This window comes from Zootermopsis nevadensis, unplaced genomic scaffold (genome assembly GCF_977971745.1).
Source record: "Zootermopsis nevadensis isolate Lab colony 2312 unplaced genomic scaffold, Znev_1.0 Znev_ptg000001l, whole genome shotgun sequence".
Taxonomy (NCBI): Eukaryota; Metazoa; Arthropoda; class Insecta; order Blattodea; family Termopsidae; genus Zootermopsis; species Zootermopsis nevadensis.
The window spans coordinates 2,196,865-2,212,365 of NW_028259133.1; the positions used below are offsets into that span (position 1 = coordinate 2,196,865).

The window sequence follows — 15,501 nt, forward strand, 5'->3', positions numbered from 1 at the left end:
TCGCGCAATATAAGGTTTGCTAGCTGTGGGGCGAGTGGGAAACTTACTTTTGGGACGCGCCTCGTAAATACGTATGTTTTTAGTCTGAGAACATTGTATTAAAACAGAGAGTGAAGAAATTAGGTACTTGAGGGATATATAAGCCTACTTATCTGCGTTTACTAATGTCTAGGGCCACACAATAATTATTGTTATAAAATTAATGGTAAAACAATTTTCACTTAAAGAAATTTTTTTTAAAGAATTCAATCCTTGTAACGAAATTGAAATAATGAGTTCATCTGGAGCCCTTGTCCTTTCAGTTCAGTGATTAAACTACCTCGCCCTGAAACTTCGCAAATGCACTCCACTGATAGGTCCAGTTCTCATTAAAGCCCCGTCATAAAACGCGAAATTTGTTTCTGCCTTTAATTATAAATAGTCACTGTTTACTGGACTATAATTAGTAACTGCAAAGCCCCCGAGGGTCGAAATAATTGGATAGAATTTTCATCACACAAATTGCTGTAATAACAAATTTTAGTTTATCACTTTTCATCGCAAGGGATGTGGAGGCAAACTCCATGCATTCTTAACCTGGGCACCAGATTGACGTAAATGGTCACACACACACGTCCCGGTCCGTTTACCCCCCCCCCCCCCCCCTGTACCTATCACAGAGAACGCAGCTGCCATGTCGTAGTGACCCTACTCACTTTCTGCTATCAACTATTAATAATAGTTTGGTAAGTATCTGTACCACTAACTCTCCATAATGCCACAGAGTGTATTTATGTGTTATGTAAGAGTTTTAGGTAACGCAGTTAATTCCTTAAATAACATCAACAAAACTACCTTTGTAAATGGATATACGCTGGGGTTTTCTCTGAGGTAAGGGCTGAATTTTTATACATTATTAAGATGAGTTTCGGCAAACAAACAAAAATGAGATCGGCTTCGACTTCAGTTTTTAAATTTACTGCTGTTATTAGCCAGAATTTACGGCACGAACAATTAATCTGTTTATTTACTAACAGAGTGCTCGAGATGTTACAGCTCATAAATGCTTGGCGTAATTTTTCTGTCTTCCTTAGTTACCAAAATTCACCGGGACTCGAACCCAGAAACTATCCTAGTTCTCGCGATGGTCTAAGTCTTTCCAGTGACAGAACGCTGGAATAGATAACGACAGTCCCTTAACAGCGTTACCATGGCAACGGCTATTATTTTTTTAAGATGACGGTTTATTTAACGACGTTACCAATAGCTTATGAAAAAAGTATTGAATGATCGGGTGATTAATCACCAATTAACTGGAAAGGTTGTTGAAGGAAAGGTAAATCTGCAAGGGGTTCGGCACTCAATGGTCGCTCAGGCAGTGAACTGTGCAGTTTGCGTGACGAAGTCGTCCCTTTATCGGTATAACGGGAGAACGAAACATATTAACTCCGTCCGTCACTCTCGGAGCATCTGTTCACCTCAAAATGAACGCTCACGGGGTACAAACATCGGACTGACAGAGACTCGCTGACGAAAGATTAGAATTCTCGTTTCGTCCACGGTTCGAACATCGGAACGGTGATTTTCCTCAGTCCTTCCGGAAAATTATTCTGGAACAACCTTAAAAGAGGCCAGGCTCATTTCCATACATATAATTTCATATTCATTATTAATTAATATCATAATTCGACATTTATATTCTAAGATAGTGTAATTGCGTCATATTGTGAATATTATATCAATTATTTATTTTAATCCGTCTGATCACAATATTTAAAATTTCTTATAATTAAGATAATAAAATATCATTCATGTTCCATATCGATTGATCGATTTACATTTCGGAACATTTACACAACATGTTTCGGTTTTTATAAAACCATCATCAGGTGTAAAATATATCTAAGAACTTAAAACTCAATTATGATTTCTGTAGTTTTTTGGTGATGTTTCATTACGTTTGTTTTTCCATTTTTGGGCGAAGGTGTTGTTTTTCTTAAATGTTATTAGATGTACATATCGGCCTGTAAGTAAATGATTGAAAGAAACACTAAAGAATTTGAAGGAATTTATAAAAGAATTTAGAGAATAAAATGCAAAATATATAAATTATAGTTAGAAAGTATCAATAAAATAGAAATAAAAATAAAACATACCAAAGATGTAGGAGTGAGTGTCCCGATATGTCCAGAAGTACTAGTGTCTTCCTGATGATGGTTTTATAAAAACCGAAACATGTTGTGTAAATGTTCCGAAATGTAAATCGATCAATCGATATGGAACATGAATGATATTTTATTATCTTAATTATAAGAAATTTTAAATATTGTGATCAGACGGATTAAAATAAATAATTGTTAATTTATATTCTAATGTCCTGACCGCGTCATTAAAAAGGTCCAATTCATTATTTGTTACAATCCTTTGATTCTACAGTATATTATTAACGGTGTTCAAAAGCGTAATTAATTCATCAGCAATTTGGTCAGGGGGAGTAGCCCATCGGATGGACTCTATCTTCGCATGACTGAACACTAACCAAAGGGCCCCGAGTGTTGTCCACGACCTGTTCTTAATCCGTTTTCATGAATTTATCACTAAATTTGTATCTTATATGCGTCATGTTTGTGTTTGTTTAAATATATTTATTTTGTACAGTCTATACACAAACGTTTGAAGTTTATTGGTGTTGTAAAAAATTATATAATATTAAAACATTTTGTTGTGTAAAATATTATATTAGCAACTTACCATGAAAATGGAAAGCTACAAACAGAACTACGGATCATTATAATATATTGCATTAAATATCTAATAGTTTTTAAAATATTTTAAATTGATAAAAACTTGAAGACGACGGTATTACCCGTCGAAACATGTCGTTTTAATAAAAAGCCCTAAAAAATATAATGTAAAATCGTATTTACGATTAAGAGCGCTAATATAATATTTTACACAATAAAATGTTTTAATATTACATAATTTTTACAACACCAATAAACTTCAAACGTTTGTGTATAGACTGTACAAAATAAATATATTTTATCACTAAAATTCAACAGACATTCGACGATACATTAGTTACTCAGTTGATAAAGCGTTATTAAGCGATGAAATAACACGTAGAAACGTGGAGAAACATGGACTGGGCGTAATTATAAGCTGCTTTCGAAGACGCTGGGGTCGGTGACAGTTTCAAATGTACAAAGTTATTTTATTTCTTATGGAAAATAGAACTTGGGCTGATAAAACGCGGTTGTTTGCCCGCACTGACCGCGCTGGGGTATGAAGAGGCACCGAGCCAGAAGCTGACTGCTCCAACGGACCGCTGGATGTCATGCATCATTAAAAGTAGTTATCTGCTTTGCTAACTCGCTGCAGCATCGAGCTAAAAGCAAATGTAAGCTTTACGCTCCGCTAAGCCCCCCTGTTGCTCCGATGGTCACTTTAGGGGTGGCTGAAATTGAAGTTGCTTCTTGTCTGAAAGGTTCAACAGCTACACTAAAAATTGTCATGAAAATTTAATTGTTACCCACGTCAACTCAAAATAACAGCAAATTTACATGAATCTCAAAATAAATTTAGCGTTTTTATAGACACCTCGGACGAGAATTTTCGCCTTATGTTCGTTCATGTGGTAACAGGTTCAGGAAATTCCAACTTGCATTTCCTTCACGCAATTCGCAGGTAATTTCTCTCACAATAGCTGAGCTCCTTTATTGTAATAGACTTCTTATTTGTTTTCTCCTTTACATTTATCTACCACTATTAACATGACACAATGTTTAAATATAGAATAAATTATATATGAGTATAAAATCGACATGAAACATTTTGACGTATCTAATATTTAACACAATGGAAAGAAATTTGTTCACGTCTCTACAAAGTGTAGGTCTAGTTCTGAAATGTCGACTGTATCTCCCTTCAAATAAACAAAAAAAACTCGACAAGGACTGCAAAACAAAATACACAATTGCAATTCTCCTGTGGACCTGCATTTAAACATAATAACTAATTGTCAAACCTTTGATAAGACTACCAATTCATCAGCACCATGATCAGTGGATGCCAACGTTTCGGAGAAACATACTATTTACACCTTAAGCCCTGAAGATGGAGATACTATGTTCCTCCAAAATGCTGGAATCTGCCAAAGAGTCTACACGTCTCAAAAACCCAGAAAAATGTCGTTTTAACCTCAAATTACACAGAGATTTCCTGACAAAGAACTCAAATCATGTATAAAAGTGGGATGTATCCTAAGCCACTTCAATAAATTTTACGTAGTCTAAATTTAATTTATTCCACTTTAATATTATTCTCCGAAAAATCTAGATCTCGTGATTCCTTCAACTGAACTTCAAATAAAATCTTTTATTCCTTTCCTGAGTGACGCTGCATGCTACATTCTCCACTAATCTTATCCTTTTTCAGAGTAAAGTGTTCGGAAATTCAAAACAAGATCTAAGTACTTCATTACTGTAAAGTGTTCCACTCGCAATTCGTCTTCAGTGAAACAGATCACAAATTTCACAAATACAGAAATAAACTAATTTTATGGACACTTTCCTTCAGTTAGGCTATATTTAGTGTGTAATTCGAACACACACACACAACGCTAAAAAAAAACTTTCAATTATGTGGCACGTCTAAAATCGAATTTGTAAAACACGTAGTCTAGAATTTTACTATGCCATTAACGAGCAGTATATAATTTAGTTCAAAAGAAGAGGCGACTTCACGAACAATCATTGCGGCACGTCGAAGCTCCTGGCATGAAAGTGAGTGCCCAGGGCTCCCTACTCGCTCCAACTGTGCCACAGAAGACTGGACAATAGCGCGGAAGAATTAATTTAATACGACACGAAATGTCATTTGAATCCCGTATTGAGGCGAGAGTCCGCGCTCTGCGATAACATTAATAGTAAAAATAAAATACATCATTACGAACTGCCCGATGGGAGGATAACGCGGTTCAGACCCACTGGAATAGAGGACGTGTACCAATGAACGTTTTATCTGTTACCGCTTAATTTAGCAAAGCGTTTGCGACAATTTGGTTCTAAATTAACTAACTGCGGGTATTACACCACTAGCGAATAATACTCTGTAGTGTCTTGTTGCAGTGTTCAAGATGTCCACCGCCACAGCCACAAAGCTGATGTTCGCGATGCTACTCGCCATGATGACCCTCAGCTGTGCCGTGGGCAAGACGTTGGATCAGCCAGGCGAAAAGGACCGCCTCATCAGTGAATTGGATGTGAGTCCTTAACAGCGAACAGAGTACAGAGACCTCGGCAGGTCCCGCGAACTGGTGCATGCAATTAATATATCTTATTCAGTTTATCAGTCAGAAGCCCAAACGTTCTCTTAACGAGCATCGCACATGAAGAGTTACTTCTGCCTAAATTTCTTAATAATATCCATTACGATCAGCGTGCGTATAGACATCAACAATTAAGTTTGCGCTTTATTATTTATTTATTTATTTAGTGTTCTGTCTGACGACAGGTCCATATGAACAGGATCCTTCCATCCTTTTCTCGGACTGGGACCTGTTCATATACGTTCTTGGCAGATGATCCAGAAGTGGTTTGCCATTGCCTTCTTCTGTGTGTGAATGGAGTAATTGTTGGGATGCCACGGAGGAAAACTCCGTGTTGCCTAGACCACGGCCTTGCCCAACACAAGTTATAAATTCGGGCACCGCCGGGAATCGAACCCGAGACCCCCCAGGATTACAAGGCCAGCGTTCTAACCGCTAGACCACCTCATCTTATTATTATTTAGTGTTCTGTCTGAGGACAGGTCCATATGAACAGGATCCTTCCATCCTTTTCTCGGACTGGGACCTGTTCATATACGTTCTTGGCAGATGATCCAGAAGTGGTTTGCCATTGCCTTCTTCTGTGTGTGAATGGAGTAATTGTTGGGATGCCACGGAGGAAAACTCCGTGTTGCCTAGACCACGGCCTTGCCCAACACAAGTTATAAATTCGGGCACCGCCGGGAATCGAACCCGATACCCCCCAGGATTACAAGGCCAGCGTTCTAACCGCTAGACCACCTCATCTTATTATTATTTAGTGTTCTGTCTGAGGACAGGTCCATATGAACAGGATCCTTCCATCCTTTTCTCGGACTGGGACCTGTTCATATACGTTCTTGGCAGATGATCCAGAAGTGGTTTGCCATTGCCTTCTTCTGTGTGTGAATGGAGTAATTGTTGGGATGCCACGGAGGAAAACTCCGTGTTGCCTAGACCACGGCCTTGCCCAACACAAGTTATAAATTCGGGCACCGCCGGGAATCGAACCCGAGACCCCAGGATTACAAGGCCAGCCTTCTAACCGCTGGACCACCGTGGCGTTTTTATTAATTATGTTAATTTAATGTATAAGAAAGAGAAAATGGTCCGATATTAAAATTCTCTGTACGCCAGCTGTTAATCTGCGGTTCAATGACGGTGTTAGGTTCATGCATCCTACCAGGTCGTTACAGCTTTAATTATTTAGATACAAATGAAAAATGATAATATAAAAGTCAGGCAAACAATTACTGGCTCGTGTTTTACTTGTCAAGAAATTATATATACAAATTACATTGAAATCAGAAAACAAAACACGATATGGAGAGCGCACCAAAGTGTAACGGATTTCGTCCAAACTATCGTCACTTAACACGGAAGGTAGACCGAAATGGTTTTTGTCCCACACGCTAGTTGAAACAGTTTACCAAAATAGTCGGGAAATGTATCACTAAACCCGTTCTGGCAAGTTAATTACGAACGAGATGCCAGGTAGCGTTCAAAAATGAACACTCGTTGCATTTGTGAAAAAGACAACTGACGGTCTGGCGTGAGCAGGTTATAACATCACGTGACCTGCGAGGGATCTTGTGTAGTCACATCGACAATGTGTTTATCGATACAATCCAATTGTATCGAATTGCAACAATCGATAAATATTTTAACATTTTCTGCGTGATAATTCGATCATCTGTTCTGGCCGGTCATCGCGTTTGGCCTACAACACCAGGCGATGTTGTATGAACATCTCTATGGAACTATGGAGTTCTTTTATCTTGGACAGACAGAGACGCTGATAGTTGCTACTAAATTCTCCTCAGCTGGAATAGCGAATTAAAAGTCTCGAAGCCCGACTCCGCTCGGTATTAATCGCATCATGTTCCTATGACAAGGTGGGCCGTGGTCTATTCAGACAGACTTTATATTAAAACGAATTTAATCCGATGAACTTCGCTGGTCTAAAGCTCAAATATCCCCACTATTTCACATTCGAGGAAATTAACTTGAGCTTAATTTCGCTGGTCACAGATACATTATACTACATGAATGTATACTCCATTCAATTTTAAAATATTTCCGAAATATACATTAGATGTAAATGTGTGTTTTAGTACAGAGCATTTTTCATACGACCTCAAGTTTTTGCAGCAAAATGTCTGAAATAAAATTGTCTCGGGTTATCAGCAGAATTAATTCGGTCAGGAATTTCCGAAACAGCACATTCAAATTTTATCAAATGAACCACCTAACCTTTATCGTTTCACAAATTCTTGCCCGAACACGTGCTTGTGAGATATTAAAAATTGCAGAAGATGTTTAAAAAAAGATTCACAGAGCAAGTAATAATTCGAAGCCAATAAAACCAATGAATACAATCCCCCGAATTCAATTAAAAATTTTTTTATAGCTGCAATGGAATCTTCGTGCCGGTCCACACATTCATGATCATTAAGCAAGGTTACATTTTATCACTTGCCAGCGGTTGGCAACCTTTTTTTTTTTTCATTATCGTGGTTCGGATTGGCTGTTCATATCTTTGTGGAGGGCTGCAGAGAGGAACAATACCATGGACAGTAAACTCCACTTCTCTCACTTAAAATATTATGCCAGCTACTAACTTGAAACAGCTACATTTCTATGGAGTTTATTAGATTTAACAGAGTTTTAATTTTCAAGTCACTGTTAATTTTATAAAACTCGATTTATTAATATTACAGTCATTTTATTCTTTCAAATGTCCACAACAGCGGAGCAATGTACATTTGAGCAATAACGCGATTCTAACGTCTTTTGTTTTGTTGTTTTTGCCCTCTGTGTGTCTGTTCACGAACTATCTCTCCGGAGGAATTGTGCAAATTTCACTTAGTGTTTACAGGTCTATCCTTCGCATATATACTTAACTTCATGAAGCAGAATAATTATTGAGACGCGAACAGATTGTCACTGAATCCTTCCATAAGCCAGAGAACGCAGAACACACGCCAATACCGAGAATAATTAAAATGCATTTTGACGTTACCCTCTCAGATTTGCTTAGATATCATTCATGCTACATTCCCTCCAATCTCATTCTGACTAATACAACGTGGATTTTTTTTACAAATATGTTGTAAAGACACGGTTGAAATGAAATGAGATCAGGATATAGACCAATTAGGGACTTGATGAACACGATAGGTCCCAATAAACCTCCGAGTTCCTTCAAAAAAATGTCATGACCAGCTGAGCAACTATCGACTCTTCAAGAAATACTTTTTTTTATTATTAGTGTTCTGTGTGACGACAGGTCCATATGAACAGGATCCTTCCATCCTTTTCTCGGACTGGGACCTGTTCATATACGTTCTTGGCAGATGATCCAGAAGTGGTTTGCCATTGCCTTCTTCTGTGTGTGAGTGGAGTAATTGTTGAGATGCCACGGAGGAAAACTCCGTGTTGCCTAGACCACGGCCTTGCCCAACACAAGTTATAAATTCGGGCACCGCCGGGAATCGAACCCGGGACCCCTGGCTTACAAGGCCAGCGTTCTAACCGCTAGACCACCTCATCTTATTATTATTTAGTGTTCTGTCTGACGACAGGTCCATATGAACAGGATCCTTCCATCCTTTTCTCGGACTGGGACCTGTTCATATACGTTCTTGGCAGATGATCCAGAAGTGGTTTGCCATTGCCTTCTTCTGTGTGTGAATGGAGTAATTGTTGGGATGCCACGGAGGAAAACTCCGTGTTGCCTAGACCACGGCCTTGCCCAACACAAGTTATAAATTCGGGCACCGCCGGGAATCGAACCCGAGACCCCAGGATTACAAGGCCAGCGTTCTAACCGCTAGACCACCTCATCTTATTATTATTTAGTGTTCTGTCTGAGGACAGGTCCATATGAACAGGATCCTTCCATCCTTTTCTCGGACTGGGACCTGTTCATATACGTTCTTGGCAGATAATCCAGAAGTGGTTTGCCATTGCCTTCTTCTGTGTGTGAATGGAGTAATTGTTGGGATGCCACGGAGGAAAACTCCGTGTTGCCTAGACCACGGCCTTGCCCAAGACAAGATATAAATTCGGGCACCGCCGGGAATCGAACCCGAGACCCCAGCTGTAGTAAGAAAATTTAAACAATCACAGCGTATTATTATACAAGTCTCATATAATTCCTGTTCATATATTATGGCGGCGGGAATTCAATGTGTAACTTCGAATACCCGAAATTATCCACCATTACAGTGAACACTGTATTTGCAATATTCAGGGTTGGTGAGTTGTCGGGCGACTTTAGAATCCTGCCCAATACAACACTTTCAAAATCGCCCAAACAGCTACACACTCACTCTGAAGATGGTAAATGCAATTTTTTGCGATGTTGGATAATTACCAACATTTTACGTGACTCACTCTCGAAAGCAGAAGATCTGATCTGTTTTCCAAAAATAACTTCTTCTTATTAAGGGAAAGCAATATGAACGAGGCGGGAGAAAAATCGCTTCTTATAAGTCCTTGGAGTTTATCGTTTTAAAAAAAGAAGTCGAGATGGAAATTTCGAGATATACACGTAACCTAACCGTTTCAATATACCATCGCGAGGAAGGTACATAGAAATTTGTGTGGCACGCAGAAATGTTATTACATTTTAACACACGAGGTTTCTTCCGCGTACCAAACTTCCATCTTCCGTCTCGGAGGAGTTCCGGAGGGATTCAGGCAGGTTAACTTGCTTATACCCAGGAGACGACATACGTGAAGCATCAGCTTTACTGGCGATACGAATTTCAATTGTGTGGAAAGCTTTCTCGTGACTTCACATAACAATTACAGAAAAAATTGCTAATATATCTGATGTACGATTATGTTCATGCCTTATAGATCTCGTAATTCAAGAGTCGGCATTGGCTGGGTATTCATATCTTTGTCGAGAGCCACAGATAAAAAAATAAGAATGTATATTTCTCTATTTCTCCGTGAAACTGAGTTTACTGTAAATACGTTGTTTGTTATTATATCTTGCAAAGATTTCTCGAATTTCATTTATTTTACAGTCGCGGTTACTTTAATAGTGTTTTGTTAAATTACACATGTCTTGAACAACGAAACAACGAAACTTTGAGCAATAACACAATTGAATAAAAATTTTCTTGGATATTATCCTTCGTCTAGTAAATATAAAACGTAAAAACGACGTTTCGGAGATGGGACTCTATCTCCGGACCGGAGATAGGGATTAGCTCTATCTAGTGGGCTCAACTGTGTAGGAACCTGAAGACGGAGATAGAGTCCCATCTCCGAAACGTCGTTTTACGTTTTATATTTCCTAGACGATGGATAATATCCAAGAAAATTTTTATTCAATTGACTCTTCACCATCGTCAAGAAGTTTTAGATCTGATATAAATAACACAATGTTAAAAATTTTGCCTTCTATCTACAAAACTATTAATTGGTTTATTAAAATATTTATTTTATTATTTTCCCTTACGATTAAATTAATCAGGCCTACGCACGCACACATTTATATCAGAGTTTGTCACTAGCAAAATATGCTAAGACAATCAACACGATACATATCACGATAAATAAAATGAGATATGAATAAAATTTCCTTGGATTTCGAAAACTCAATATTTACACGGAAAATATTTCAGAAAATACAGAATTATTCATGTTAATCAAATGCAGGCCCGTCCTGTAACATAAGTCGCTTATAAAGAAATTTATGAAATTCGATTCAAAGTTAATGTTGCTTCAAAGCTAAGCCAACAGAGCATCACTGCATATTAAAACATAAATCGCTCGGCATGTTTTAGTACAGACACCATAAAGTAGCCAACATTGTGGATGAAACACGGAGACAGACTCTATGACGTCACGTCTCCGATAGGCGTTCATTTCTCAGCCCACAAATATGGCATCTTGGTGGGGCTAAGACCCACGCCTTGAGTGACCTGTCGGCTGCACTGGCCTCTGACATCAGGGGGATTCTTTTGCAATTCTGAGAAACATTACACCTCCGACCACTTCTTGGTCTAGCCGCTGTCAGACCCCACGAGACGGTATTAATGTTGCGGTCTGGGAAAACTACGTCGTAGTAAAAACGTCGATACGTGTGGTGGAATTTCTAATAAGAACTTTCGGGAAGAACGCCTCACCCCCTATGCCAAGTCTGTATGTCCGTCTGTCTGTCGCATGTCACAAATCAAAGTCTCTAAACGAATTTATTAAAATTCTATTCTGGGGAGTTTTACTAAAATCTGTCGATACATATTTTGGTTAAAATCGGACAGCATTGAGGGATGAAGAAGGTGGCGGCCTTCTGGGATATTTCACCACGTAGTCTCGTAGAAGTTAACCGACGTTTCAGAGATACGTACGAACTCCATCAACATGGCGATTCTCATTCCCCTGATGATGCACGCAGTATGTACCTCTGAAACGTCGGTCAGCGTCCACCAGATCAAACAGCGCAATAGGCCATAAGGCTTTAATCTTCATATTCGTAGCCGTGAGAACCTCAAATATCACTTAGCATTTAGAGATACTTCACAAATTTGAATACTGATATAAATTACAAAGCGAACTCTCTTGAACACACTAATTAAGTGTCCTAACTTGTTCTGTGCTGTGATGATGTGTGTAAACAGAAGATCATTCGTCCGAGAAGTCCTACAAAATGACTTAACAGATTATTTCAGAAAGCTATTTTGTTCCGGAACACGCCCGGAGGTTTCCTCTTTGACAGTAGTAGCAAGTAGCAGACTGTAGTAATACGAATTCTACTTGAACCTGTTAGCGACCAGATGTGTCCATCGGCCATTATTTTATCCGTATCTGAGTAGAAATAAATCCTTCAACAACGTGACAAAGCTTAAATATTTCAGAAAAACAGTAAATAATTAAAATAGCATTCAGGCCAAATTCGAGGAAGGTTCTTTACCATCCAGTTCCCATATTCTGTCTTACAGCCTGGTATCTGTTAACGTAAATATTAAAATATACAGAACTATAATCTTACCTGTTGTTTTGTATGGATGTCACCGTGGGCTCTCACGTTAATAAAAGAGTATAAAGACGGACGAAGCTTGAGAAGACAGGCGGTGAGGAAAATATGCGATCCTAAAAGGAAAGAAATATAAAAGGTTTCAGTAAATTACATAACGAGTATCGTCATAATTTGTACGCATGGATTAAATTAAAATGAGCACAAAATTTTCGTTGGGAAGCCTGAAGGGAAGAGACCACAAGGTAGACCTAGGAATAAATGGGAGAATAAAATTAAGACTGATCTTACAGAAATGTGGCGTGAGATTATATACAGGACTCATCTGGATCATGATACAGATCGATGGCTGGTTCTTTAGAACGTAGTAATAAATTGTTCTGGTCGAGAATTTTTCAGTTCCGTAAATAATCCAGCGGCTGACGACTTTCCAGGAAACCCCTGCCACGTGAAAACTGAAGATAAAGCAATTTCACCCAACACAATACAGTATTATTTGTGTTTACACAGCGATGAAAAGTGAGGTTAGCAAACACTGTTCATTGAGCTGTCAGACTATTGAACGCTGAATGAATTTACATTCATTTCAATCGCGCATATAAACAAATAATTTCATTGAGATTTAAAACAAATGCAACATTTTTGTCAACAAATATTTACATTGTTATTTAAAGGTATATACAGATAGCAATGAAAAATAAAACCATATTACAACAACAAAGTTCCAGGAAGTTCATTTACATTTGTTTTGGTGCAGTGGTGGCAACATTGAAAGTTCCCGTTGTGTTTTGTTGTCGTCCGGGGGAAATTTTGCACCTCGAAATGCAGAAGTTAACGACAGAACTATCGCCTAAAATACCAGAGTTAACGCAGTAGAAAATATATATATATATTTCACTTCTCGCATTGTAATTGTATGTAAAACGTTTAATAAAACATTTTTAAATTTTCCCTCGCAAGTATTTTTGCGAAAATAATATAGCGTAACTGTGTAAGATCGTGTATTATGACGATAACAGTAACAGATGCTTAGAAACAAAGCAAAACTGATTAAACTTTAAAGTCGGTTTTCATTACCTTCACATTTCTTCCTGCTGTCTTGTCTGATTTTATGTCATTAACACTTTTGTGTCACACGTGACGAGTCAAAGACCCCCCCTCCCCCCAGTCTCTAAATTACGAATATTTCCAGGACGGAGAAAACACAAAATTTCATTGTTACAAATTCTGTCAACGACCTCACTCCCCTACTACAGAACTTCCTCCAGCACACCGTCAAACAATTCCAAGAAGGCTCGCTAAAGTTTTCAAATTAAATCTAAATAAATACATTTCTACGAATCTCGCAACTGACAAGCAACCTGTCTCTCCTCAGAGATTAATTTAAGCACAAGTCAGTTAAAAGCAGACACTGCCCCTCCTTTCGCTTGGGTTCCATTAACAAAATAAAACTCCTCTGGAAAGAAGCACTAACTATTCAAATGCATCCTACGTCAAACCCGCGTTTTATAAAAATATCCCGTCACACACAAATACTTCTATGACCTGTGATTATAAATGACGAATGATAAAAAACATTGTTACTCGCACTGCCTGAGTAAAAAATTGATTTTTATATCGAGTTACTGTGGAAAGCCTCCTTTATAAAGAAATATTGAACATTTCAACATTGTATAATTCTCAATTAAGTAGGACATATAAATACAGTGGTTTAAAAGGGACCGCTTAATTATAAGTAATGAAAAGAAGAACTTGGTTTCGTCGAGATATCGGAGTCGAATGCGTGATTATATTCATGTGTGCCGTCTTCACAATGTATTTTGATGGCCCAGGACAGCTTTGGCTAATTAGGTGATGAACCTTCAGGTTCCCTAAGCCATCTACTTAGTTAGTTAGTTACTTACTTAGTTAGTTAGTTAGTTACTTACTTAGTTAGTTACTTACTTAGTTAGTTACTTAGTTAGTTAGTTACTTACTTACTTAGTTAGTTACTTAGTTAGTTAGTTACTCACTTAGTTACTTAGTTAGTTAGTTACTTACTTACTTAGTTAGTTACTTAGTTAGTTACTTACTCACTTAGTTACTTAGTTAGTTACTTACTTAGTTAGTTACTTACTCACTTAGTTAGTTAGTTAGTTAGTTACTCACTTAGTTAGTTAGTTACTTAGTTAGTTAGTTAGTTAGTTAGTTAGTCAGTCCCGTTTTCACGTCCACTCCATTTCGTTCTTAATAACTATAGTGGTAAGAGATGCAACGTTAAACACTAAAGCAAAACATTTTCGTTATTTATCTTATTTTCAAGCTAAATATCACAATCTCTCTAACAATCTAGAGGGGTTATCGTATCATAGATTCTGAGCAAGGAATCATCACGTCATACAGCCCTGCAGTGAAACGTTTTCACTCTCAACAGCATAAATACGTCTCTAATAAATACGCACCAATTAAGAATAAATAAAAACACTTTCTCGGAAATGCGTCATCCATGTTGGAACAGGCTTATAAGAAACGTGGAATCCTAGATGAGAAATTTATATTTTGTTCGCACTAATATAATCTTACTTTGTCAACTCTTTGTTTTACAAACGTTTCGGTTGGAACATCTTCCAGACTCTACAAGCCACAAACATTTATCTGAAAGATTGCAGATTACCAACACCAATGGACATTTAACCCGTACAGAAATGAAAATGTGAGCTCAGAGAATGGATTTCCAAGGATTCTTATGGAGAGACAGATAAAACACGAAGAATCTTAATATGGATATTCGGATCCCAACCGAGAATTAACCCGAAAACAAGTGACGTTATGTCAGCGGCTATCTACTGGGGAGAATGGCCAAATATTCTGGGGCCTATGGACCTCATTGAGGGCTGACCGTCCTGCACATTTTATTATTAAATCATCAAACATGACACGACTGAAACCACAAGCATCTGTAGAGCACTAGTGGCTTAATACGTGAATACGTGATTTGGTGAGTAAATACGTAACTCACATATTTTATATCACAGTTTATTTAATAACGATTTATCAACTGCATACGTTATATATGATGTCGAGTGAAGAACGCGGTAGTAGCCTATTTTAAGATATTGCCCGAGAATTTGTATTGAGTGACTGAAGAAAACGTCAAATCCCTCACATTCAAGACACGAATTTTGACCATTCCAAGGAAAGAAAATAATCCTGCGGCCATTAACCGACTGAATTTGAACAA

The 15,501-nt window shown here is 37.9% G+C and overlaps 2 protein-coding genes across 4 annotated transcripts in view; one reads left to right on the plus strand and one right to left on the minus strand.

Annotated features, from left to right (window-relative positions):
* The window catches only part of DNAlig3 (DNA ligase 3), a 281,323-nt gene that overhangs the window by 94,418 nt on the left and 171,404 nt on the right, over positions 1 to 15,501 (minus strand). For both annotated transcript variants that reach the window (XM_087346940.1, XM_087346937.1), the window contains one exon: positions 12,297 to 12,397. In XM_087346940.1, coding sequence (XP_087203066.1) covers positions 12,329 to 12,397 — 69 coding nt within the window. In that variant the 3' untranslated portion in view covers positions 12,297 to 12,328. Of the gene's footprint in view, positions 1 to 12,296; positions 12,398 to 15,501 lie in introns of those variants that run through there.
* LOC110835671 (prohormone-1) overlaps positions 1 to 15,501 on the plus strand; it is a 37,539-nt gene that overhangs the window by 3,454 nt on the left and 18,584 nt on the right. Inside the window, exon 2 of one of the 2 annotated variants that reach the window (XM_022076144.2) lies at positions 5,109 to 5,242. In XM_022076144.2, the coding sequence (XP_021931836.1) occupies positions 5,117 to 5,242 (126 nt within the window). In that variant the 5' untranslated portion in view covers positions 5,109 to 5,116. Of the gene's footprint in view, positions 1 to 5,095; positions 5,243 to 15,501 lie in introns of both variants that reach the window. The other variant, XM_022076145.2, reaches the window with a different exon arrangement.